Source organism: Saccostrea cucullata, unplaced genomic scaffold, assembly GCF_032062105.1.
Source record: "Saccostrea cucullata isolate Sc308-1 unplaced genomic scaffold, CSIRO_AGI_Scuc_v1 ctg631, whole genome shotgun sequence".
NCBI lineage: Eukaryota > Metazoa > Mollusca > Bivalvia > Ostreida > Ostreidae > Saccostrea > Saccostrea cuccullata.
This window is the reverse complement of record NW_026919010.1, coordinates 52,762-77,680: the sequence shown is the minus strand read 5'-3', so window position 1 is coordinate 77,680 and position 24,919 is coordinate 52,762. Positions and strand designations below refer to the sequence as shown.

General features: G+C 35.1%; 1 protein-coding gene across 5 annotated transcripts; it reads right to left on the bottom strand.

Moving 5' to 3' along the window:
- Positions 1–590: 590 nt before the first annotated feature.
- On the bottom strand, positions 591–17,829 carry LOC134277260 (uncharacterized). Of its 5 annotated transcripts, none has more exons than XM_062759587.1 (7): positions 17,814–17,829; positions 13,456–14,091; positions 3,996–4,343; positions 3,320–3,685; positions 2,637–2,828; positions 2,261–2,342; positions 591–2,025 (listed from the first exon to the last, which is right to left on the bottom strand). In XM_062759587.1, the coding sequence occupies exons 2-7, from the start codon at positions 13,511–13,513 to the stop codon at positions 1,188–1,190; spliced, it is 1,884 nt and encodes a 627-aa protein (XP_062615571.1). In that variant the 5' UTR covers positions 13,514–14,091; positions 17,814–17,829; the 3' UTR covers positions 591–1,187. The 5 variants fall into 5 exon arrangements, with proteins under 5 accessions (XP_062615571.1, XP_062615578.1, XP_062615568.1 ...); XM_062759594.1 differs by lacking the exon at positions 17,814–17,829 and adding an exon at positions 17,744–17,761; XM_062759584.1 differs by lacking the exon at positions 17,814–17,829 and adding an exon at positions 17,495–17,694.
- Between the last annotated feature and the right edge of the window lie 7,090 nt (positions 17,830–24,919).

The window sequence follows — 24,919 nt, the reverse complement described above, 5'->3', positions numbered from 1 at the left end:
TATCAAAATTCCAAAAAGAATACAAATACACTATACATGTAATTACATGTATTCAAAGCAGTGTGTGCATGTCTATAATAAATATTTACAAATAATTTAACAATAATGTTACAAAGAAAATTGACATTGATATTGAAAACATTTATTAGATGATGTATTTGATTTTTCCTTATGATGTAAGTAAATGTAAGTACGTGTATAATATTGGGTCCCAAAATCAGTTATTCAGATCTTCAAAATCAATTGTCATAAAAAAAGATTGTGATAATTGTCATATTTGACTAGCTCAATAAATTATGTATGAATCCAGTGTACAAAAAAATGACTGAATGGTTTACATGTCATTGGTATTTTGATTGTCATGTTGAGCATCTTTGTGCTGTTGTACACATGTATAACATATTTAAAAATGCTTTCATAAGAATGGAAAATATTGAACACATATTGTACACATCACATCATAAAATAAGTTTCTGACAGTGTGTGTGCATATAATTCTAGCTTTGGTCTTTACATGAATTTAAAATTGAACATTTGATCTAATAGAGAACAATTGATCAATGCATTATTAGTAATAATACATGTATTGATACATACAAAGTACAGTTTTTTTAAAAAGGTAATGTGAAAATACTACATGTACATTGTATTGCATATACTGTAGAAGTACTTTTTTTCCATGTGGTGTTAATTTACGCATGTACACAGTCATAAATTTTCCACGGAAATTTTTCACATTGAACTTAATACAAATATAAGGCATATATTAAGGACATTTTTAAGTTATCCATGTAATTCTCTACCAGCGGATTGAACAGAAATAATAATACCGCGGAATTAAGACCCCGTGGAAAAAAGTACTTCTACAGTACTTACAAGAATGTCTTTCACTTTTTAACTTATGAGTTTTAATATATCAATTAGTATACTGTTTTAACTATGTACACATTCCTAAGTAAATTGTTTTTTATGTACAGTACTGAGTAATAAAACCGATATTATTAAAGATATTAAGTATAATATTAACAGATATATTGTAAGTGCACTTATAAATGAACAGCAATGCTCTACCATTCCCTAATCTTGGACCACAAAAAAATCAATACATTTCTGTTCTATATATATACACATATTTCCAAGATGGAAAAGATGAAATCAATAATATAAAGTTTCACTGATCACTAAATTTAGACTTCATTTTCATGTCTTGCTTTATTCTGAGCCAGCAGATAGTCTATGTTATCGTACGCCCCGTCGTCCAGCGTCGTGGACACCGACGGACTCCCCAGTGTATTCCACAGCTCCTGCATTTCTGCTATTTCTGTCTCATTTGGCCCATGTATAGAGGCAAACTCCCCGGTGTCATTGGGAGGGGGTAAAATAATGGGCTTTTTTGGGGGGAAATCATCATCATGTAGGCACTGGTAAGAGTCAATGATGTTGGCTAAGTTCCTGTCACCTTCAGAACCGATTGACTCCTCAGAGCCTGAGGGGAGGGGTGTCACTAAAGCCACGGGGGAAAATGTCACAGTTTTGGGTTTTTTACTTTTGTGTCCTCTCTGAGGGAGTGAGGAAATCACCCGTATTTCTGTCATTTCTGACAATGGTTTCTGTGGATTCATTGTGAAATACCTCTCTGGGTCACTCTCGGGTACGGAGCAGTAATCCGGGGGAGGATCCAATAGGAGGGGTAACTCTGGTAACTCCGGTAACTCTGGACTACGAGGCCTGGGAGGCACCCCGTTGACCTTGACCTGGTTAATGGGAGAGACAGGAGGCTCGGGGTCTATTTCCTCTGCTGGCCCCTGTAGGAAGGCCTCCTTGAGCTTTTTATCGGCCTCGTCATCTAGTTCAGAGAAGTTGGTCAGTTTCATGGGACTGCGTTTGATAGAGCAGTATCGGTCCTCTTCGTACTGGTATTTCTTATGAGTGGCATTTTTATCATCAGGGTGGTACACTTTGCCTCGTACCATGGGAGAAGGAATCACCTCTGGCATCTTAGGAAGGTTACTCCTTTCCCTCTCACTGAAAATTCAAGACAGAAGTCAATGAAAGAATCTGATTCAGAATCCATTTTTAAAGAAAATTCCAGTAATGAAATGACCCATCAAGAAGTTAGTGACATGATACGATAGTACAAAAATAGCTAGGCTTTATCATGCTCATTCTCTTAAATATTTTGATGTAGCTCTTTGAATACAATAAATCTTTAACAATATGTCATAAATCTGCAAATGAGATGTACTTTTTGTGGACTTACCGAGTACAGTGGACTGCTATGGCTACTACACACACAATGAGGATAACAGCCATTGCCCCTGCTACCCCTCCTATTATGGCAACTATAAAAGGACATCAAGGAAAATTTTAAAATATATATACATCAGGTTATTATGACATGAAAATGTTAATGTTAAATGTCCTATCAAATTTGTTTTTGTTTTTTTAAATAATTTCAATTTTATAGTGTCAGTATCACATAATTTCAAAATCCAGATTTTCTATGATTTTGTCAAATTTGCCATATTTTAATGTTTTTAAACAGTAAATGACACATATAATAAAAGTATAAAATTCTAACTGAATAACCCGATCCCACATGAAATGAATATAAAAACAGAAAATTTTCCACTTACTCATATCTGGAATGATCTGGCTTTCTATCAGCTCATCAGGCACCGTCCCGTTTCCTGAGGGGGATACCGTCCCCAGGGGTGATACTGTGACCTGAGGGCTGTCAGTGGATCCTCCCTTTGTAATATTTCTGTACAGTAGCTGGTCCATAGCCTCCCCACAGTAAATAACTACGTAGTCCTCCGGCTGTTGGGCTGAAATTAATATGGCTGTGTTAAGGTAGTTATGGCTATGTTAAGGTAGTCTGACAATGGGAAGGAACAGACAATGCTGCAATGTCAAGTGTCAGTTTTCAAGGTGAAATAAATGCTTGTAATACTGGTAACTAGATGCTGTACCTAAATAAGAGTTTAAATGTCTTCAATTTTTATGTAAATCAGGAAGTATTATTTGATTTATGTATAATTTTATATTCCATGTTTTGTTATAATTATGCTATCTTTTGAGAAATATTAATTGGTCCTATAAAAAAGCAATATTAATAAAAAGTTTAAATATATATGTGTTTGCACATGGCTTCTCTTTGTAAAAAAACATATGTGGGTATCCCAAACTGCACACTATATCTGTGTTTTTATGACCACAAATGATCGTGTTACATGAATTTGAATGAAGTGTTTTTCTAACATATTGCTAAACCTGACAGTATTCCATATATATATGTACCTTTGTGGACTTTTCTCACCTCTGACATTTATCCAGATATACCCCCTAGAGTCCTGCGACCGACTGTCCAGTGTAACGGTCAGGTTGGTCACCATCCTGTGATAGAGGTTTCGGAACCCATACATCCCGCTCTGTCCACACTGGACAACCTCATCGGGGCGGGAGGAGGGATCGGACACACGGAGCTGCTGGGGGCACGTGTCCGTTTTCTCTGGGAGGGTGATCATGATGTCTATGATGTTGATGGAGATCCCCATATTAGACCTCACCAGACATTTACAGTACTGACCTCCTCCTTTGATTGGGAGGGGATAGTTCTGGTTGGAGAGGTAGAGTTCTTGCCCTTGTTTGATTTCATTGTTGCAGAATTGGGCAATGTCAGACTCTAGAAATTAAAAAAAAAGAATTTTTTAGCATAGTTTTTCTTCTAAATCATTAAATTCTATTTCAGAATTAAGTGATACATTTCATTTACAAAGTACTGAATGATAGTAAAACAATTTAAGAACCAGACATTAGAAAACAGTGAAATTTAAGGGAGATAACTCTTGTTAGAAAAAATACATGTATGTTAGAATGCAATTTGAGGGAGGTAACTCTTGTTAGGGAAGAAGTAATATCTTTCATCCTAATTCATGTGTTTTCATTCCTTTTACTTTGTTTATATATTTATATTTGTAGTAACCAATACTGACCACTAACACAGCTGTAGACCACAGTCATGTAAGTGGTATGTTTAATTTCCCTGGCACAGTGGTGCTTGGTTCGAATCTTCTCCACCTTGGTTTGACAGTTCTGGTACCCGGAGCATCGGATGTTCATGGTGGTGTAAATATCGGAGTTAGGGACCAGGCAGTCCCCCTTACCCCGTTCACAGCACCCAGAGGACCAGAGAGGGCTCCGCTTGCTACAGCTTGAGTCCAGCTTGGCTCCATAGTACACTCTCTTGATGGCTATCTTGTGTTTGTCTGGACATTCTAGTTTGATTTCATCATCATTACAACCACTGACATAAATGTTTTTCATCTGAGCTGCTTGACTCACTGTAAACAGAAAGAAACATGTGTTGAAAAATGTTATGCCTAAAACAATGGAGATCTAGGTCTATAGTAAAATGACAGAAAATGCATATACCCAATCTCTATTATTCTTTATATTCTAAATGTAACTCTTTTAATTCTGTAATTATCAAATTATAATGACAGAGTTTAAACTTCTGTTCATTGTTCCATTTTTTTTCCCAGTTTTTTTTTTTTACTTTACTCATTATATAAAAAAGTGCTCTTGCCAAGACAAATTTATATGGTCAATAAGGCCTAGATCAAAAATATGACTGCCACATTCCTCCCTCCTTCAAGGTCTTTAGTCCCTCAAAGACCCCAACCCAGGCTCATTCCTCAAAGGCCTCTCACCTGTCAGTTTAAGGGCATGGGATGGCACCAAATGTAATGGGAAAGGAGAAAAATGCAGCAGACCAGACTGGGATTCTAACCCACCACAATTCATTAAATTATCAAACCATGTTTGATTATGATATGGTTCAAACTTCTGTTCATTATTCCTATTAGAGGGATTTTATCATTTTTTATGTTTACTTTATTTAAAGAAATTGAATTGTCAAGATCCTTGTATATATGTGAATTATATAGCTGTTTCATTGGGCTTTTGAAATAATAATTATGATTTCATTATCTAGCTCAAGAAAAGTTCAGCGCTTTTTAAAATAAAAAGGTTTCATTCTACAACAATGAAAAATAATTCAGCAATACATCCAAGTGTGTCATATACATAATTATGTATTGTATCTCTTCAATAATTAACATTGTAAAAGCAGCAACCCCAAATACTTCATTTGTTAATCCTGGGCCCTGCACCTAAAGCAACATTTTCAGCTTTAAGTACAACTGTTTACCTGAATTTTGGCTTTGCTCCTGTTCATTTTCATCAAGTACAGAGAGATCTTTGCTATTTTTGCTGTGTAGTAGATCATTTCAATGTTTTTCCCTAAGCTCATGGGTTTGTGTCACTCAAACCTCAACTATATCAGCTGTTCTCTATTTACCAACATTCAAGAACAATTACAAACACATTTCAATCATGAAAGGAATGCCAAAAAGCTTTCTCTCTCACATATATCCATAAGAGTTATCTTTCTTGGATAATAAATGGAGTTGAAAATCCCTCCTTCTAAATTTTGCACCAAAATTGATAGCAGGTCAAAAAAAAATATTGTGTGAATAAGAAAGTAAATTCATTTTAACATTCTTTTTATTTGAAAAAAGAAGAAATTTACAAACCACCTTTTAAAGCTGAGATTATATATTCTACTTTTTTTCCCATCAGGGCATTTCTAATTTCTATCCTCGCCCCCTTCAACAAAAAAAAAATGATCCTCCCTTGTGTTCCTTGAGATGTTAATAAAATCCTCAATTATAAATCTCAATCATCAAAACTTTCATGTCTAAAAATATGAAAAGAGATTGACATTTTGTGCTCCACCCAACTTCTCTTTCCACAGCAACAGCACTTGTGTATGAATTAGAGAATCTTCTTTATTTCTAACAGGAAAAACTCAATTATTGAGAAATAAAGATGTCAGTTCGCATTGGATTTATCTCGAGATAAACAGGATGGTGAAAGACATCTCTATGTTATGATTGAGTTCACAGTAAATCAAGTGTGAAAATGACAAATTGACTTAGAGCTCTTAATCTCAAGTGGTTCTAGTGATTTTTTGGGGGGCATTCACACTAAGTCTTAACATTTCATAATGCCATTTCCTTATTGTGTTTGTTAGAAAATCAAACAAATGTTGTTAAGTGTAAGCTAGGAGGTGATGGGGAAGATGGAAGAAATGTGTCCTACTTTATGTAAGGGTAAGCTATTGCCAAGAGAAAAAAAATCATTTCCTCCTGTTAGGTACGTATTATGTTTTCCAAATGATGGAATTTTTTTCCTGGAGAGGGAGGGCTATTATAATCAATGTTTAAAATTAGTCTTTTACTACCTTTTTTAAATCCTGTCCTAAAATTAAATTGGTCTTTGACAGGCAAGTGTAACAAGAAAGGTGAAAATTCATGAGTTGACAGGGAATATATATCGTGGGACCCCTGCATCACTACTCAGGTGCTCTACCAACTTGAACTACCCTGGTCGATACCCACTGCTGTAACCAGTATACATAATCCTCCCTCCTATTTAAGTTGTCTTCAACAGAAAATGCAAATCAGGGTCAGACTTGGAATCAAACTGTGTCCCCTGAATCTCCAGTCAGGTGGTCAGTCTGGTCACTGATGATTGAAACCTTTCTCCCTCCCTTAAGTTTTTTAGCTCAAGTCAACTATTCATACTGTTATTAAGAGTACAAATGTACTAAACAGGTGCTTTATGGAGTTTCAAACAAAATCTTACGAGCATGCATGCTTCAGGCTCTGCAGCAGTCTAATGAAAACAAACAGTGGTGTAGACAGAGACTTTGAAAATTGATATAGAATGTATGAAAATGTCAGGAACAAGAAATGTAGACAAAATACATGTGGTGTGGTGACCAGAATCATGATGTGACCCTGTAGTGTGTTTCAAGGGATTGAAATATTCCAGATGGAAACATGCCTTTTGTTGTGATTAGTTCCACCCTGGAAGTCATGAAAATGTTTGATACAGATATCCCAGAACAAAAGGTTAGGTTCTGTTATGATGGTGGAGCCCTAATTTGCAACAGGCCTGCATAATTATTTATCAAGAAAATGGGTGCAATAGAGATAAAAGATAAAAGAAAAAATGCAGCTCTGAAATATGAACAGTAAATCTGTTAGAAATTATTATTTAGGCTGCAGAGATGGAGCTAGGAGTAATTGATTGTCTGGGAGCTTAATCAGACAGGTTTTGTTAATTATCTCTTATATAATGTAGATAAAAAAGACAACTACCTAAGGGTTCATGATAGTTTTGTGTCTCCTTATCAAAATATCCACACTGAGCATAAAGAGTGTGCTTAGTGTTCAAAGGGGAAAAAAAGGTTATTAATTGCTTTTGCATGATTTATCAAATTTTCAAATTCTAATGAGACTTTCAGCAATAAAGATTGAATTTTACAATTTAACTCCCAACTTGTATGTGAAAAAAATAAACGAATACTGAAAAAATTTAAAAGTGTTTAATTTCAATTTGTAGGAGCTGAAGTGTTGAAGGAAGTTAAGAAGACAGTGAGAATGAGTGTGGCTTGGTAAGGAATGTGTTGACTGCGGAGGTAAAGAGGCCAGGCTTTGAAGTGAGCAAAGGTGAGACTCCATAATGGAGTTAATGTCACGGTTCACCGCACATCCAGGAAACAGGTTGCTGTAACATAATCAGCCAGACTATAGCCAGCAATGGCTAGGGTCTTAAAGATGTAGTGGGAATCTCCAAGATTTTCATCACCCTGGGAATTAAATAGCTTTCTAAGATTCTTGTTCATTATCAATGCCATTAATTGAATAGATGGAGGATTATAACCTTTAAGTTTTATGAAGCAGTAGTTTTTAGATCTACTGAAACTTAAAAATATAAGTGAATCAAACAATAAAATTTATGTTTCATGACCCAAATTGGCATACCACACATGCAAAGTTGAAATTGCATACAAAATATGACTCCTTCAGTTTCAAAATACAAATTTATAGTTAAATCCATTGTGTATTATATTTGCGGAAAATTTAGTCACAGGATTCCCCACTTGGGACAGTAACCCATTATTTTTTGAGTTTATTCAACATGCATATATACTGCTCTCATTCAAATATGCAAGATGAAATAAAAGAATGAAACCTGTCGGCAGTAATTTCAAATAATGCAACTTCATTTGTCAGGAGATTCAGTAGCTGTTCTAAATGTCCAATGCCAAACAAATTATTGGTTGATGAAAAACAATATTGAATGTAGTTGAAATTAAACATGATAATTTTCTGCTGCATATCCTGACAGGAGAATTCCCATCAGAAGCATGCTGAGCATGATGGGAAGATTTGTAGATGTCAGAGGTTTTAATCAGAACATCAGCACATGAGACAAGATAAATACACAATGATTCATTTACTGCATTCCAAATTTAACAAGTGGCTAAAAGTCCAAAATTGCTTCTGTTTTGATTTTAATCCAGAGAGAGAGAGAGAGAGAGAGAGAGATGCAGCTAATCAGACAGACAGACAGATAGAGAGAGAGAGACTTTATCTTTAAAAAATGAACATTTTGATTTTAAAAAGTACAATCAGATAAACTTATAATTACAATAAAGTACATTTGCTAGACTGATATGAAATTACTAAGCACTAATTATCTGATTTACTCTTAGGTGGTTTATAGCTATGCTGCAAGATTTTACAAAAAAGATACACCTGTAACAGGTAGCACAGGTGATTTGTCATTAGAGGACTATTAGAGATGATATTAAGCTAACAAACAAGTTAATTGATGCAAAGCATCAAATCAGCCGCTAACATATTTAACGTCAAAAAAGTACTTTCACAATTAAAAGCATTCATGCAAGAAAAGAACAGGATATATTCAAAGCTAAAATAGTGATCAGTTTATTTCAGGCATTTGCTCATCCAATAGATTCATCGATGTAAAAAAAAGTCTGATTGTATATGCATGGGCGTCGGATGCAAATCGAAAGTGGGTCGGGGGTGGGAGATGGGCTAATTGAACGGGGGTGGGGGGTGCTAAACCAACAAAAAATGGCAAAGCTCCTTATATTTGCAAAAAAGTGGGGGGAGCTACCCCCCCCTCCCGGTTCCGACGCCTATGATATGAGAAATTATTGTCATCAAAATGAAGATGTATGCCTTTCAAGATATACCACGTACTGATACCCTGGTTATAATTTGTCACGTGATAATGTATATATGATTTCTGCAGAATAGGCTATGCTGCATGTTGCGGTGCAAAATGTATAAAAATAATCTTTGTGTCATTCGTAGCTGTAGCATTTTCAAACAAGTTTTAACTAGTAGAGCAACTTTTCATTTTTTTATTCACCATGCACTTTTACCACGTGTAAGTCATTATTATCCGGAAAATCATAACGATTTCCTTTCATATCTTACACACTCCCTTGATGGGGAGTACCTATTGTAAACTCTTTTTATTTAACCATAAATTATCAATTATCTGATGCCAAATGATAATGAAATTGAAACAAAATAACAACGATTAAAACTTAATTTAAAGCACGTTTTTTAAAACATTTTACTCATGATTCTATACATGTTATCATTTGAAAATTATTTTACTGTACTAATAAAATAATAACATCCCATTTCCCCATGTGCACTTTCTAACACAACCACAAATAGATCGGCCGCTGCTGCGGCCGATAACAATAAGTTATAAACAACTGTTAGGAGTTAGGAGCTACTCCAGTATCTGAGGGAGCAGCCATTATTTTGGAGCTGTGGGGAGTATTGATTTTGTGATTTATCTTGGTTGTCAGTAGACATATTAAACAGTACTTGTGAGATAATTGGAATTGATGGAATATAACTATAATGTATCAATGTCACAGGTTTCTGTTACTCTGTGTGGGACTACATAGGATACAGAGGAAGTCCAGAAGGTTATTTGAACTTTTTAGAGCAGTGTACATGTACCAAGCTACATGTACATCTGTAGTGCTCATGGTACTGCTAAAACTGTCAGAACATTTATTTTACATGCTGTGGTTAAATGTCAAGTACATATTAATGTATTTTTGATTTAAGAATTCAAGAGAATTATTATCTATAGAAATGTGTTTGTATAAATACTGTAAACATCTGAAATGAACCCAGAATTTAATATCAATGCCACTGCATGAATTTGAAAGTGTTCACGTAGGAAACTGGAAATTAAGACACAAAAGTTTGATAGCATGGGCAAATAAATCTAAAAATACAATTTTAAAAGATTTCATATCAAGATATATGTATATCAAGCAAGATCATCATCTAGCTAGTACATGAATGACCTTGACGCCAATTATCATCTGATCAGCACCATGCAAGCCTCCAAATGAACCAGGCTCTCTTACTAAATCTAATTTCTCTGGCATATTCTGGCCATACTTCAAAAATTAACCACACCAACTGGGGATTTTTATAAACAGGGGTGTGATAAAATTGCAGCATTTGAAGACAGTTTATCATATTTTGATGATAAAAGCTGGCAATTGTTTTGCTTCATTTTTATCAGCATCAGTGAAGAGGCTGAAACATGCTTCCATAAATAATAGAGCTATAAACAATTCTTTGCTGCTCTGCATGGCCAGTGTGTCTAAGAGTTGGACTGGTCAGTGTAAGACAAATGCTTCTCTGGAACCATTGGCTCCAACATGCTGTTCTGTTTTATGAAGAGTTTTATTAATCTTGATAATAGAAAAAATGGAAAACATCCCTCAAGGAACAATATGCTGTAGAATGATATGAAACCATGAGGCCATTAGGTCAGGGTGTAAAGATGAACAGGCATTCATATTCAAATCTGAAAATGGTTTCATTTTTGAAAGAAAATCATTTTTCTCTATAGAACAATCTTCCCTAAAAATTAGCAAATCAGTGAAAAACCTTGAATGTAATATACCAGTAATTCAATTTATTCCATTTTTTGTTATCTAATAACATTTAAAAATTATAGTCTAAAAAAAATGAATATCAACAATGAACACCTAAATTCTATTTAATTGAAGAAAATTAAGGGCACACCCGGCACGGATACTCAAAATATTTCTAATCCAAGTGCTTCTAACCTAAAACATTATGCATGTACCAATAATTTGGCAGTGATGTGTGAAATTCACCCCCTAATTAATACTTAATTGAAGTTAGAGATAAGAAATTCCCCTAACCTCATCCTGTCAGCAGGTCCCCCCTATCTCTGTCTGAAGTTGTCTCCCCTGCCGAGAGGTCACTCACTCATGTTTACATCAAATGAAGTGGAATAATTGATTCATAAATGTCACTGTCTGATTGTTACATAAACAAATTAGAAGACAGGACCATTAGGATAAATATTTATATAGAGTATCAGATATTCCTTGGTGAATATTCAGCCTAATCCACGCTCTGGTGGTAGAGATGTGCGCAGACTCTTTTGTTTTTGAGTGTTTATGTTTTTACAAAAATAGGTGTTCATTATGCACCTGTGCATTTGGGATATGCTACATTGTGCAATAATAGCAAAACCATGTTAACAGAAGGCTACAAATTAAAACAAGAAATGAACTCTATATTTGGTGCATTTTTTCGAATGCATTTCTCATTTCAAGTCATCTCATCATCTGCATGACTTTTTTTTGCAACTGGCCCAAGCATAAAAATTTTATATGTACATGTATATGCATGTGTAAATGAAATAAGTGATGAAAGAAATGAGTAACAATCAGGGTATCAAATATAGCCGGACAAAAAAATCAAATACGAGATCAATGCAACAGTTTACACATTATATGGGTATTACTGTGATGCTGTTCATCAATGGAGAGCCTGGGCCTGAGGTCAATGATTCCAAAATCTGTTTGTCTTTTACAATCATTAGCAGAATCAGGGGGCTATATTTGTGAGAGAAACATAAGAAATAAAAACAGCTTAACCCCCTCTGTATAAACAGTGGATTAAGATGTGATGGATTGGCCACAGACACACTCAAAGTAGGAAACAAAAATCAGTTCAAGAAAAAAAATTTCATGAGTGGTTCCTGGTTAACCACATCATGCAACAACAAAATTCCACAAGTTGTTGCATGCTTAACTCTTCATTTTCTTTGAAATTTGATAAAAAATGCTCATATGTGAAGAAAGTGCAATTATTTTTTTCTTCTTTACTATTGACCAAGATGAATGAAGAGTGAGTGTCATTGCAGTGTGAGGGAGAGGCTGGGGTAGAGTGAGAGAGAGAAAGAATGAGAGGACAAAAGTTAATAACATAAACCTATTATAACTTAATCATTCTTGCACAATTTGTCAGTTTTAAATCTTAAAATCTTAAGACTTTCTTCCGGGATATCTTAAATCCTCATATATCTGAGGATCCTAATCTAGGTCCCATCAAGTTCTAGAAACCAATGTTTGACTGTATCCGGAATTATACGTCAATGAAACCCTCCCTATATAGGTTCTATGAGTGACCTGTCCATTGTTTTATGAGGTCATGTCCACTTTGAATGGCACCATGCGTTAACTTAAGGTCCTTGTTTTTCCTCAGAAGATTACAATTAATCCAACATTAGTGATATGACCAGCAGACGACTCCCACTTTGCATGCTACATCTTCGGCCATGTCGACCCCTATCCATCATATTCTTGTTTTCTCTTATTGGAATCAATATTGATATCTGAGAAGGCTGCTAAGATGACAGATCATTAATCTAAAGGAACCCTCAGTATCTCACAATCAGAAATCATTAGGACTTTCATCCAAGACTTGTGTCTTGTGTATTCATGGTTTTTCTGGAAACACTGAATCACCTTGATATACAGTGTAACATTTTACATTAAAAAAAATTTCTTGTATATTTGGGGAGGATAGTTCACAAAGAATTTGGGGGGTGGGGGTGGGTGAATATTGTATTTTTGCATGCAAAGCACTGAGATATTAACCTGGATTGAGTGTCGATCCATGGTTTAATATTTTGCATCTTGCAATTGATTTAAATTTTAAACCTCAAAATGTGTTAATCTATTTATTTTTTAGAAAAAATCTAATAATCTTTGGATTACAAAAAATATAAGATGTTGCGATTTGCTTTATATTCCAGCATTCCCACCAACCCAACATAACACTGGGTAGAAAGAAACAGCTAGCTCAAAAATAATTTATTAGGTTTTTCCATTTTCTGTTTTGCAAAATTTCCAAAATTTCATGTAAAAGGTAGATACTGGAATAGTATATACACACCATTTTCAAATAATTGCAGATCATGATTCATCTAAGGAGTGCACAAAATCCCAAAACACTTTTTTTCACCTTGAGATAAGCTAGCATGCAGATTTGAATCTTAAATCATCACTGCCAATGAATTTAAAATCTCAGTCAATTTTCAAGTGTAAAAAATACATGCAGAGACCTTAAAATAGCAGTCAATGGAGAAATCTCTACAGGACAGTGTTTATGTTACCTATCAGATGATGAAAGGCTTTGAACTCACCTTGTAAAACAGCACCAACCAGGAACAGCAGCTTATTCCAAACAATACAAGCATTCATTGTCACTGCAAGGCTTCACTAACACTTCAGAACTTCTCAAGATGAATTAATTCTGGATGAAAAGCAATCACTTCAAGCTTGTTCTAGGGGAAACCTTAAAAGAGCCCCTTCTTTGAAGATGTACAAAATGCACAATCACAATTTTACAGATGCAATGAAAAGTTTCACAGAAATAAGATGATTTTCCACTCCTTTCAGAAGATTCCTAGAAGTTCCCAATCCTTTGAACAAATTTCCAAATATTTTCACTCCATCCAGTAATTTCAAAATTTCTCACTTTTTCTTTGGTGTCAAATATTTTTATAATTCCTGAAACAATATCCATATATTAACAATGCAAATACTTATTTTTCAGTATTGACAAATCACTGTGTCCTCCATTTGGTTATTAGAGTTCACAAGTGCATCTATCCGAGCAAGTTATGGGACTATTTACTTTCTACTTGTGACTGTATGTCCAGTCCAGCATCACAGTATCACTTCTAACAGTCCACTGCAGCTATATATAGTATTCCCAAGTTTTCTGTTTACTCACTGTAGTGGTTATAGGCCCATCTCTCCCATCCAGCTCATTATACCTGCAAATTAATACAATAGGCGTGTAATTAACTACAAAGCTTATCAAGGCTGTCCATTGCACTTTGAACTTGTAGGGGGTAAAGGTCATAAAAATAGGCTCCTCTACATTCTTGTGGTTTACAACTGTTTATTAGTGGATAATTATTTAATCATGTGATTATGGGTGTTCACAAAGAATTCCTTGCAAAAAGTGGAACTGAAAACAAGCAGCAAAATAGAATGATATATCAGTTCTTTCAGGAAAGATCTGCATTAAATTAGAGAAGTATGCAAGGCAGCTCTTTAACAAAGTAACAGCAGATTTGGGCCTTAATGAGTTGATATGCCAGTGTTTATAGGAATTCTGTGGCCGCATCATAAATATTATGGAAAATCTGATGGAAAAGTGTTTAAAAGCTGTAAAAAGAAGTGCAATCAATGAAAAAAACTTTGATTCAGCAAAGTTTGATGTTGAATGTTAAAGACATTTTTTGGCATGCTTCTTTTGTGGGCTGTTAATCTGTTTTATTGATTGAGATTAAATGAACAAAAGCTAGATAAAGCTCACAGATAGAAGGATGAAAGACATCACAGGAGAAACTCGAAACATTAAACCTGCAGTTTGTTGAACAGGGGAAGTGAAAATAAAACACAAGACAATTACATGGTGCTTATCTCGTCAATACAGTTTTTAGCCCCAATTCTGAAAATCAATAAAACTGGCAGATGTTTGTTGTGGGGTATTGCTTTGATGATTGTAAAAGTTTTAATATTGGAAATTCTATAAAAATAATTTACTGTTTGTGAATTCCACAAAGATTTATGGTTATTTTATGCATATTATGCTTTTATCTGCAAACTAGAAACATGTACTGATTATTTAGTTATAAAGACTATCCATTTATTATAAAATTCCCTTTCATTAAATGCTTCATGATCTTGATACATTAATTGAAGCTATTTTTAGATTTTATCAAACAAAGAACTAAAACTGCAAACCATTTGTAAAAAAAAAAAAAACAAAAACAAAAAAAAAACAAGATTATAATTTGTTACCCCCCCCCCCTCATAAAAAAACCCAGAATTTTAATGCACCATTTTACTTTAAGAAAACAACTGATGATATTTCTAAGAATCATAAACATCTCAGCAGTGATTTACCAATTTAGATAGCTAGGAATCCAGTGTTATTGTAAAACACAATTACTTGCCACTTATCCATTAAGGAGCTTCCCCTGCCCCCTGTTGTTTTGTCTTTATTCCATGCCCAGAAATCATGGCAGACTCTCTATGGGGTGCAATTTATATAACAACCCTATTTAGCACAACCCTTCCTGAGTGGTTCTTCCAGAAAAACTAGATGGCCCATGAAAGAAGAACTGAATTAAAGATATCAATTAAAAATATTATCTGTGATGATGAATCGTAAAACTCTTTATCCTATCAGAGAGCCCTGCCCTGTACAGGAAGCAGTGGTTCTATAAAAAGATTTGACAAGGTCAGATGTAAGGGGAGATAAGGCCCCCCTGCTGGGATAAAAATGGCTGGAGGAACTCCATGCTCCTGATAAAGCAAGACATGGCCATTTTGTTTCTCAAGTTCAGGATATAATTTTTTATAAAGACATGTTCATTCACAAACAACTTTAAGTTTATAGAAGTAAATCAAGCACACTTCCCTAATCCCTTCTTCAGGGGTGTGTGATTCATAATTTATATACTATTATAATTGTATTTACATTTTCTTGAACATTTCCGATTAGCAACAGAAAAAATAACTGGGAGGAAAATCTTACCTTATGCTTATTTAAGTTATTTTTAATCCCAAAAAGATAAAGTTAAGCAAGTGCTAGGGAGCCCTAAAACTGTAGGATTTGCAGTTTACAAACTAAGGGTTCAAATAAAGCCACTGCAATGACGTGAACAAATTGCTGCAACAACTACCCCCTAATCCTGCATCTTAATCCAACCCAGGCATCTGGCTTACACAGAAAAAAATCGGGAGGGGATTCTCCCGAGTGATTCCTTAGTGTTAAACCCTTTATAGAAAAAAATTCAGTTGAGTGAGTGCTTTAATTTCTGATTACTGTATGAATCTCTCCATTTGCATTGCCATCCATATGTTGCATGAGTGAAACTTTTTGATCCTTTTATGTGAGATACAGATGCTGCATATTAATGAGGCAAATCTGGCCATGATTTCTTGATTGGTTTTTTTTTTCAACCTTTTCATCATGCCCCAGTGATCTGCAGTCAATTAAAAATAGGGGGAAAACCAATAAATGAGTTTATTTCCTAAGGGTTGTTGATTTAGATTAAACTGCAATATCAAATATCTTAAAGAAAAAAAAATCTTCGTTTTAATATCAGTTTATATGTTTACAAGTACTTTTAAGTCTCTTCAATTTTTAACAAAAATCTAAACATAAATATATGAGTTACTATTTTTAATCAAAGGATGTTTCTTTATCATAAAAATACATAATTAGAACATTTAGCTGTCTGCTTTCTAAAATTAGAATCACTAATGAACATGCACCCATTTACAAATAAAAAAAATCAATGTTGTAAATATTTAAAATTCTTTTAACTTTCCCCAGCAATTCTTTCTTTTCACAATTCTACAGATGGACATGAAACTTGTCTCTCAAATCCCCTGGGAAGTCTGATAGCAGAGTCCTTTTGTAGGGCATTCATTGATATACTTTTAGAATGCATATTACAATTTTATAATATGGCAGTCACAGCTGAGATTTTCTATGAGTCATAGGGTAGCAATAATTTCAAAGATAATTTTCAAGTTCTAACAGTTTGTAATTTGTTAATAATAGTTCTCTCCACTTGTTCAAGTGTAATATGATAGTAATTTGATAACAGTTATTGCTTGAGAGAGAGAGAGAGAAAGAGAGAGAGAGAGAGGAGAGAGTCATTTTGAAAGAAAAAAAGTTTATTTTCTATTAACTTGAACCCCTATGAGGCAGATGTCCATTTTTCTTTTAATTCAGGGCCATGATAGAATTAAAGGAGAAGATTGTAAAGATTCTCATAAAACTGTTGCTTGTAGCAATGCGCAATTTATTATGTGGTCAGAAAAAGTAATTATGGCCGCATCTTTAATGTCACCTTAAAGTCTTTGTGGTCACAATGACAGGGGTATTTATCTTTGTTTAAGCTTTTCCCAACTAAGTGATTATCATTAGTACGCCTGCGGTGACAGGCCAATAAAGATTTCAAAAGAGAGATTTAAGAAAAATTAGCCATAGAGGTTACAACTGAAGTAAATACATGTAAAAATAAGAAAAAGAAAGAAATGATTCAATACCTTGAAATTCGTAGAATGTCCCTTTGGATTTTTTATATAAACGGATTTCAGAAGCAATTGATAAAAATCCTGCACCAACAAAAAAAAAAATTATACACTTACAATCCGACATCACAGTACGCCATAAGTTCACAGAGAAGTCAGTGCTAATAACTCGGAGCGCTGCACAAAAATGCTCCCAGTCCGTACTACACCAAGTAACCCTGTACAACTACTGCTACCAGATAGATATCTGCCCCACATGAAGACGGTGGATACACTACATCGCTCACTACCTAATAGCTAGCTATAACACAGAATTCCGGCCGTAAAGACGCTACTTTGTGCATCTCTCTGACCTAAAACAAGTACCTGTATCGGTAAAACCGATCAACCTCTGGCTCCCCGCTGAATCAAATACACCCCAGCATTCGTGACCTACATGTAAGTTTCCGCCAAACCAATGTACACGGGTCCTGTAAGTCTGTCAAGGTGTACCAGCCTCTTTGCATCCTCTGATACAGCGGTGATAAGGGGGAGAAGTTAGATAGAGCCCGGGATGCTGAATTCCCCAGATGTCCAAAGACAATGGGTCTAATCGCGAATACTCAACATTCCAACTTAAACAGTGAGATTGAGGGGAGATTCTGCCTGGAATTGCCGGTAATTCACATCACTTTCATCTCCGGGCTATTACAGGTGATTATGAGGGGAAATAATGCTGGAAGAATGCAGTTTTGGGGATTGCAGTCATAAACTAAATCTATCTGTATAGTTTGCAACAGTAAAATCTTTCGAAGAAAGAAGTTTGACGGAAAATCTATTAATTTACTAATAATAAAATATTTATTTATTAGCTTTTTTTTAAAAATCCCCTTTCTGGTTTTATCGGATACAGAATGTCAGGATTATTTGTTTGAGGGTTCTACATCGGTGAATATTCAAAAGTGCCAAGGGCCGATGCCGATTTAATATATTGATCATTGATGACAAAGAACGATTTGAGTTCGGATAACATCTGCTTTTTTTGGTTGTACATGCAGTTAATGTTTTAGTAGAAGCCATTTTAAATGCAATCCAATAAACAACCATCAATCAGATTCAAACGGTGGTGTTTTATGGATGGTTTATTTTCTATATCAATTGATCTGAAGTAGTGTTTTAAATCAATTTAAATAAAAAAGTAAAATGGTTACTAAAGGCCTGAATTAGATTTCAGGGTAACCACAAATCTCTATTTCAAAAATTATGGTTAAATATAACTTGAATTGCTCTGCGTGGAACTAGATGTACACTTGGATGATAAATTTATGAAAATATTTCATACAAGTGTCGTTTACCGATTTTTATTTGAAAATTATAATAAGTATACGACTATACTTATTTTATTTTTCAAATAAAAATCAGTAAACGACAAAAGTAAAGACTATATTTCCAGAAAACATGCAAATTTTTTCCCATTTTAAAAATCTAAAAAAAAAGGGGGGGGGGGTTATCACTGAAATCTTGACACAGAGAGGCAGATGTCTGGATGATGCATCAGCTACCCTGGAAACTGGATCCTCTCAGCCTCCATTATACCGGGTAAATGACTCACACCCCCATCAAGTGGCAGGTGCTCGTTAGACTCACCAGCCATCATAATAGAAAAGTCGGCCCCGACGCTTAACCAATGTTAATTATGTCACCAAAGCAGTTATTTTCTTAATCACTCAAAGGACATTTTTAAAATAATCATTTTTTATCGGTTCGTCTGTCATCATGCGTTATTGATCAATATTGAATCCCCAATGTTTACAGTTTACAGAATGGCATGTGCTATAAAAGTAACATGCAAAATTTAAAAGAATCTTTTTAATTAAAAAAAATGGCAGAATTAGAATTAATATGCTTTTAATAAATTACGTGATTCAAACATTTAAAATGAAAAATCTAAATTCTTGTATTATTTAGGAATTATTTAAAATTAGAAAACATAAACAATTTTTTTTCAGTTGAAAAGATACTGTAACATGTATGCCAGCACATGCTATCAATTCTTAAAATCTGAAAAATTGACATATATGTTGGGTTGTTTTAGGTTAAGAAAAGTTTTATAGGTGAAAGCTGACAAGATGATTACTTATTCAAGTCAATATACCGTACGTTGGCATAAGTTCAGATAGCAAATGATGCAAAATGTAATGCGTGAAAAACAAAATCAAAACAAGTGCTAATTTGATCAATTACTGATTAAAAAATAATGAACGTTTTTCAATACTCATTTCATTATTTATCATCGCTTGTTAAATTCAGTTATGTCTAATCGAAGTGCATACTTTAATTTTTAGGGGGGTGGGGTGGGGTAAGTGTTTAAGAAATTTTTTTAAGATAGAGTGCAAAGCACCGCTTCAGTGGCAATCCTCTGTTCCACCAAATATTTCTTGAGGCATGAAGAACTATCCTATATTACTGTTTTTAGAAAGTTTAATTGAATTATCAGACAGGAACGTAAACCCACGAGAGAAAACCTAAGATAACTTTCACTTTTATTTCCAGAAATAAAGATAGCTGAGATTTCTGTTTCAGTAAATGTACTACTAGAAAAGTTATTTCCATTGAGTCCATGCAGAATGGTAAATTCATTAATTATGATCACAGTGACCTGCGTATTAAAATTAATAATTAAGATCAAAAGATAATTTTTATGTAATGTCATATCCAAGGGTATACCGGAATCTACAGAGACAGCTTTAATTTATGCATATCATTTTCAGTATTTTTACATGCTCTTTAAAAACATATTTTGAAGAATTCACAATATTTGGTTTTCTTTTGATTTGCCTCATATTCTTTAATTAAGAAATTACTATATTTATTTTTCAGACTGGCAAGTAAATTTGAGTAGAGTTAGTCACAGTGTAAATCGCTAGTAAAAAAAAAACTGTCAAGTTGGGGAATTCTTAATATGAAATACTTGCAGTTATATTGAAACCTCTTGAATGAGATCACGAACCAGTTAAACAGAATAGTAAAATAACTGTATTCCACTTACTTTTAGATAAGCATGGTAAGCTCTTCCTAGGCTATATAATATTTCCTGTACGAGTACATTTCTTTTTGGCACGGAATGAAAGAAATATACACACGCATCCTGGATATTACAATCTGAAGCAAGAATTCTTACAAACGTTACTCACTTTACAGCCCCGCAACCGAAGCTGGCAAGGTCAAGGTCAGATTTATCCTAAGATGAGTTGAAGAGGAGATATGACATGGGTAATGTGTGGGGATTTTTTATTTATGAAATGCAGAAGTGTTATGTTCTCAATTTTTGCACTTTTCACTACTGCAATGAAAGCGTTCTTTATCTGGAATGAGTAACGTCCTTAATATACTTGTATACTACACGAACTCGTACCTGCTGGTAAATTCATATCTTGAATGCTACAGTGCCACAGTTAATTAAAAGTATCAAACCGAGAACTTCAAGTCCTTTCTTCTTTATATTTCTTACATCTTTTGTTTTACCCCTTTTCAGTCTTCCTTATTCTTAGTTTTAGCCTTTTTCAAACATGCAGAGAGGAAGTATTGGATTCCTGTGGGAAAATTCTTAGTTGGTCCATAGACCAATATAATGCATCTCTTGAACGCATTGCGCACGAAATTCAGTCTCACACAGGGACATTGTTAAAGATAAAGGTACTATATAATTGCTTATTATAAGTTATCGTTCATTTATTGGAGCTAATCGGGCCAATAATTTGATTTTACAGCAAGACTAATATGACTTAAATTGGTACGGTTAATTCAATTTGTTAGCTATTGATGTTTACATGGATACAGTTCCTACATGACATAAAGAAATGCATAACATTAGATCCAATAATAATTGAAAATGCATAAGGAACTTTATAATTTGTGGGATATGGGGTGAGAAAAGGTGTTCCCCCTTAGAATTCCCTAAGATTAGGATGCATAGGTACTACAACATTACAAGTACATTTAGTATAGAACAGATAGTATATCATAGGTTTCTTAAATTATCACACATTGTATGCCACTGGAAAAAAGGAGAATGGAGTATGTTCTTTTTACTGCACGGGATTCAGTTTAAGAATTTGAAAAGTATGCATGAACAACTAAGTTTTGGCCAGAGATAGAATGCTTATGAATTTTTTTTAATTATATAATGTTTATCATTAATTTAATGGTGTTTTGACCAAGTTGTCGGAGAACGACTGAACGTATAGATATCTGAAGATGTTTTCGCATTTGGAACCAACAGGAGTGCAAATTTTATTTGATGTATTTCAATATACAATGTTAAGTATATCGCTGGCATTGTTGAGTTGCAGACATTGTAATTAAAAGCAATGAAACACCCATAAACCCCAACAATCCTGGCAATTAAACTGTAAGAAAATTCCTGTTTATTATTAGGCATTAAATTAGTAATGTTCTTAGAAGAACATTATTTTTAACGATTCGGGGTTTTTTTTCCGAGTCGCTTCGTGACAGTTTTATCGTATTTGCATGTTTACGATACAGAAGATTTTAGAGGAGTTTCGAATGACATTTATATAAACACTTTTTGGATACATGTACTTTAGTAAAACATAGATGAGCATATTTTCCGAACACGTCATTCTATATATAATCTTAGTTTTATAACTCATGAGATCTAGAAAAAAGTTTCTACATAGAACAGCCGCTGGAAGAATGTCCACTTTATGATTTTCATAGGCCGCCCATAAGTATTCATTTACGTTCGTTGTCAAAGATCTTTTTATTTATTAAATTACCAATGGTCTTTTAATTAATTATTATTTTTTTGCTGGAGATCATTCTTGCTCAGTTTTAGATACTTGAAGAAAAGATTGTAATTTTGAGCTATGCAATGGGTACGTTTTTAGCTCACCTGAGCCGAAGGCTCAAGTGAGCTTTTCTGATCACATTTTGTCCGTCGTCCGTCCGTCTGTCTGTCTGTCCGTCCGTCTGTCTGTCCGTCTGTAAACTTTTCACATTTTCGACTTCTCAAGAGCCACTGGGCCAATTTTGACCAAACTTGGTACAAAGCATCCTTGGGTAAAGGGGAATTTAAATTGTTAAAATGAAGGGACATATCCCCTCGCAAGGGGAGATAATCAAGAAAAGGCAAAAATAGGGTTGGGTCATTAAAAGATCTTCTTCTCAAGAATCACTGGGCCAGAAAAGCTGAAACTTATGTGGAAGCATCCTGGTATAGTGTAGATTCTAAATTGTTCACATCATGACCCCCGGGGGAAGGGCGAGGCCACAATGGGGAATCAAAGTTTTAGATAGAAATATATATCAAAAATCTTTGAAAATCTTCTTCTCAAGAACCACTGGGCCAGAAAAGCTGAAACTTATGTGGAAGCATCCTGGTATAATGTAGATTCCAAATTGTTCAAATAATGACCCCGGGGGAAGGGCGGGGCCACAATGGGGAATCAAAGTTTTATTTAGAAATATATAGGAAAAATCTTTGAAAATCTTCTTCTCAAGAACCACAGGGCCAGAAAAGCTGAAACTTATGTGGAAGCATCCTGGTATAGTGTAGATTCTAAATTGTTCAAATCATGACCCCCGGTGGAAGGGCGGGGCCACAATGGGGTATCAAAGTTTTACATAGAAATATATAGGAAAAATCTTTGAAAATCTTCTTCTCAAGAACCACTGGGCCAGAAAAGCTGAAACTTACGTGGAAGCATCCTGGTATAATGTAGATTCTAAATTGTTCAAATCATGACCCCCGGTGGAAGGGCGGGGCCACAATGGGGAATCAAAGTTTTAGATAGAAATATATATCAAAAATCTTTGAAAATCTTCTTCTCAAGAATCACTGGGCCAGAAAAAGTGAAGCTTATGTGGAAGCATTCTGGGGTAGTGTAAATTCTAAATTGTAGGAATCATGACCCCCGGGGGAAGGGCGGGGCCATTATAGGGAATCAAAGTTTTACATAGAAATATATAGGAAAAACCTTTGAAAATCTTCTTCTCAGGAACCACTGCGCCAAAAAAGCTGAAACATATGTGCCCCTGGAAGGATCATGGGGGTAGTGTAGATTTCAAAATGTCTAAATTATGATCAGTGGGGTAGGGTGGGGATGCATTAAGTATAACAAGGGGGAAATCTGGTAAAGAACAGAATGGTCAACGCTTCTCAGGTGAGCGATGTGGCCCATGGGCCTCTTGTTGTGAATGAAATAACACCTAGTAAATAAAGTATATGGTCAACGAACTTTCGTTTACCAAACTTTTGAAATATTAATTCAGCAGCAAGACGGATCATCTGTCTGTTATATGTTGCTGCTGTTGACACCTTACACAATGGAAAGCAACTTCTGAGCTTGTTTTGTCTGTGTGAAACACGCCTGACATATGGAACCAATAGCAACTAAGGTCTGCCGTCAGAAGCCATCAACAACCGACAAAATATATCTCAATTCATCAGTTAATTGAAGAAACCTGCCAAGCCGCCTCAGGTAAACGGTACAGATCAACGAACCTGGCTGTATATTATACTGCAGCGCTCAGCCTTGTCTATGAAAAAATATATGGAGATAACGAACAGTATTCAACCCGAAGAGTCCATTTTATGCCTAGGTCACATTTCCCGGTCGGTAGTCGTAGACCGGTGGTAATCGATGGTAATCCATGGTGTTAACGATGCCCCAACATCGGTCCACATCGGCCTAGTAGTCCTTAAAGAATCAGTCACATCCAGCGATGGGTATACGATGGGCAACCAATGCGTTTTATGATAAAAATGGCGTGGTTGCCGGCCGGACTTACAAAGGCCCAGCGAAGCATTGCTAATCATAAAACGATGTTCCAGGATAATCGGCCGATGTATATTACATCGCTCATACATTGATGAACATCGTTCGAACATCGGTTTACTACGGGCCAATGTTTAGTCAAACATCGACCGATGATCGGTCGTTATCTGTTGAACACCACTCAACCTCCCGATAACCCCAGATTCAACGGATATTGGACGATGCTCGGCCACATATCTGTCGATCCTTGAAAGATGTGTTAATGATGGGTTGCCAAAGAGGAGCGATGTGAGGCATCGTTGGACACATCGCTGAATTTTAACTACGAGTTATTTCCTACCGATGACCCCACCGATTCGCAAATTTGCCTCAGTCATCGTCCGATCACGAGTGGTGCCCGGCCGGCAACCACGCCATTTTCATCAAAAAAAAGCATTGGTTTCTCATCGTATACCCTATCGCTGGATAATATGACTGATACTTAACAACACCAAATTGGAGAGCAAGCACGGACCGACAAAAGATCAGAGATAGGATCAAATGCCATGGAGGAGTGAGCATCCGACTGGTCATACCCACCGATCAGTGCTCCTTGTAGCAGAAACTGAACGTTGGTTTTCTATGTTATAAATATTAGTCCATAGTACTAGTAGACATTATCTATTATGTTTGTTTGATAAAACATTTCATTCCCCTTTAAAAATGTTTGACCGACTCTTTTAACTCTGCAGTCTCTACCCTTTTGATCCTGCAATCCTAAACA

What these genes read in the sequence shown, in the direction of transcription:
- LOC134277260 (XM_062759587.1), bottom strand. Translation starts at nt 13,513, where the DNA reads ATGAATGCTTGTATTGTTTGGAATAAGCTGCTGTTCCTGGTTGGTGCT. An exon ending in TATCTGGATAAATGTCAGAG is followed by an intron (nt 2,829 to 3,319) that starts GTGAGAAAAGTC and finishes TATTAATTTCAG; the next exon opens with CCCAACAGCCGGAGGACTAC. An exon ending in ATAGCAGTCCACTGTACTCG is followed by an intron (nt 2,026 to 2,260) that starts GTAAGTCCACAA and finishes TTGAATTTTCAG; the next exon opens with TGAGAGGGAAAGGAGTAACC.